This window comes from Crocodylus porosus, unplaced genomic scaffold, assembly GCF_001723895.1.
Source record: "Crocodylus porosus isolate Cpor-Errol unplaced genomic scaffold, CroPor_comp1, whole genome shotgun sequence".
Classification (NCBI taxonomy): domain Eukaryota; kingdom Metazoa; phylum Chordata; order Crocodylia; family Crocodylidae; genus Crocodylus; species Crocodylus porosus.
In genome coordinates this window covers 172979472-172981188 of record NW_017728906.1, presented here as the reverse complement: position 1 = coordinate 172981188, position 1717 = coordinate 172979472, and the positions used below count along the sequence as shown (strand labels likewise).

Below are 1717 nucleotides of genomic sequence, written 5' to 3'. Positions count from 1 at the left end.
TGACCATCAACATCAAGAATAAGCTGGAAGACTATGAAGATTATCAAAAACTGAAGAAAACAGTACCAGCAAAGGTCAGTTCTCCCCAAATGCAGAGGCAGAACCAAATTAAAATCAATAGCAGAAGGGATCACAGGGTTTTATATAAAGACTTTGGCTGAATAATGACCTCCCTTAACATTTCTGCAACACCTATGAAGGCAGCTTATTTGTCTGTCTCCCTCATGGATGAACTCTTGACCCCAGTTTCAATGAAGTGAGGAGCAGTCTAGGAAAGACATATGCTCCCTCCATCCTACATTTACAATTTCACTAGTCGCATGGTACACACAAAGGGCATGGGATTTTAAGCAGACATGCCAAGGTTTCATTAAAATGTAAATAGTACTCCCACTACTGCTGGCAGAAGAGGGAAGGAGGAAGAAGGGATATTATCCACCAACTTGAATAGGCCTTGAGTCAGGCTCAGAGTGCACCTCTGCAGCACCTGCAATCCCCTCTTGCTGTGGTTCAGGTTACAGAAAACAACATCTCCAGAAACAAATTTCTACCAAGCATGAAACTGGGGTCTTAATTCAAGTCAGAGATGACTGCTCTCCACACAAGCAAAACACTGGAGTATCTAGAGTGTTCCTTTGACTTTTCCCTATGTACAGAAATTAAACAGCCCCACTGTTGATCATGAGGGCACGAGATCTAACAAAATCACAGCACAGTCTAAAATGTAACAATCCCATCAAATTCTTGAAAAGAAAATGAGGCAGCTACTTACTGGTTTCGGCATTTTTCTCCTCCTCTGTATATCTAAACCCAGTCAAGCTTTCTGCAAATTCTCCTATTAAAAAACAAATAAAATAGGGTTATTTTGCAATTAAATCACAGAAGGGTTCATTCTAGCAAACAGTCCAAATTCCAAGAGGTCAACAAACAGGCAGTTAACATGCTTAACATGAACATGGCAGTAGATTACTTCACATAAACCATCTGAACCATCCAGCACAGCAGTTACAAAAGGACTTCAGTAGCAAAGTCCTTTCCTAACAGAACTAGGAAGTTAGCGTTCCCCTTCTGCAGCTGCATTTTTGAGTGGATTAAGAGACAATGATGATCTAAAATGTCACCTAATCCTTTAACAACTTTGATATCACAGTCCTTTCAATGTTAAGGATTATAAGCATTATCCAGAGTTTTAAAAAGCTCTCTTGTAGTTGAAAAGTATATATGGGCCACCAGAATTTGTACACAGAACTCCTGTGTACTGCAGTTTAATCTGCCCCTTCTGATCAAGCTTTAACAGTACACAGACACAAAGAAACTAAAGGGTTATCTTAATATTAAGAGATTCTTTTAAAGTCTATAAGAGCAGCTCTTAAGGTGCACTAATTCAACGATATCCTTTTCAAAAAGAATGAAACCCTACAAGTTAAGGTAAAAAGCAAAATTAAGCCAAGAAAGCAAATCTGTCCCCTTGATTTTATTTCAAACAAGAAAGCAATGAATAGCCACACACACACACTCTCCCTCCCTCCCTCCCGTATCTGTACTACATTGAACATTTTTATTTCCATAAAAATGTGTCTAAAATGTCAAGGTAATTCTTCTTCAATACAAGAGGTCTCCCTGCAGTTCTGACAGGAGGTGCTCTTTCCCCTCTGTTAGAAATATTATTAAAAATGCATTATCAATAGCTGTTAGCTCCCATCAATAGTGTTGTCCT

At 38.9% G+C, this 1717-nt stretch overlaps 1 protein-coding gene across 1 annotated transcript in view; it reads right to left on the bottom strand.

Moving 5' to 3' along the window:
• The window catches only part of RDX (radixin), a 58058-nt gene extending 57226 nt beyond the window's left edge, over nt 1–832 (bottom strand). Inside the window, exon 1 of the mRNA XM_019530220.1 lies at nt 773–832. Coding sequence (XP_019385765.1) covers nt 773–784 — 12 coding nt within the window. The 5' untranslated portion in view covers nt 785–832. The remainder of the gene's footprint in view (nt 1–772) is intronic.
• Nucleotides 833–1717: the final 885 nt, after the last annotated feature.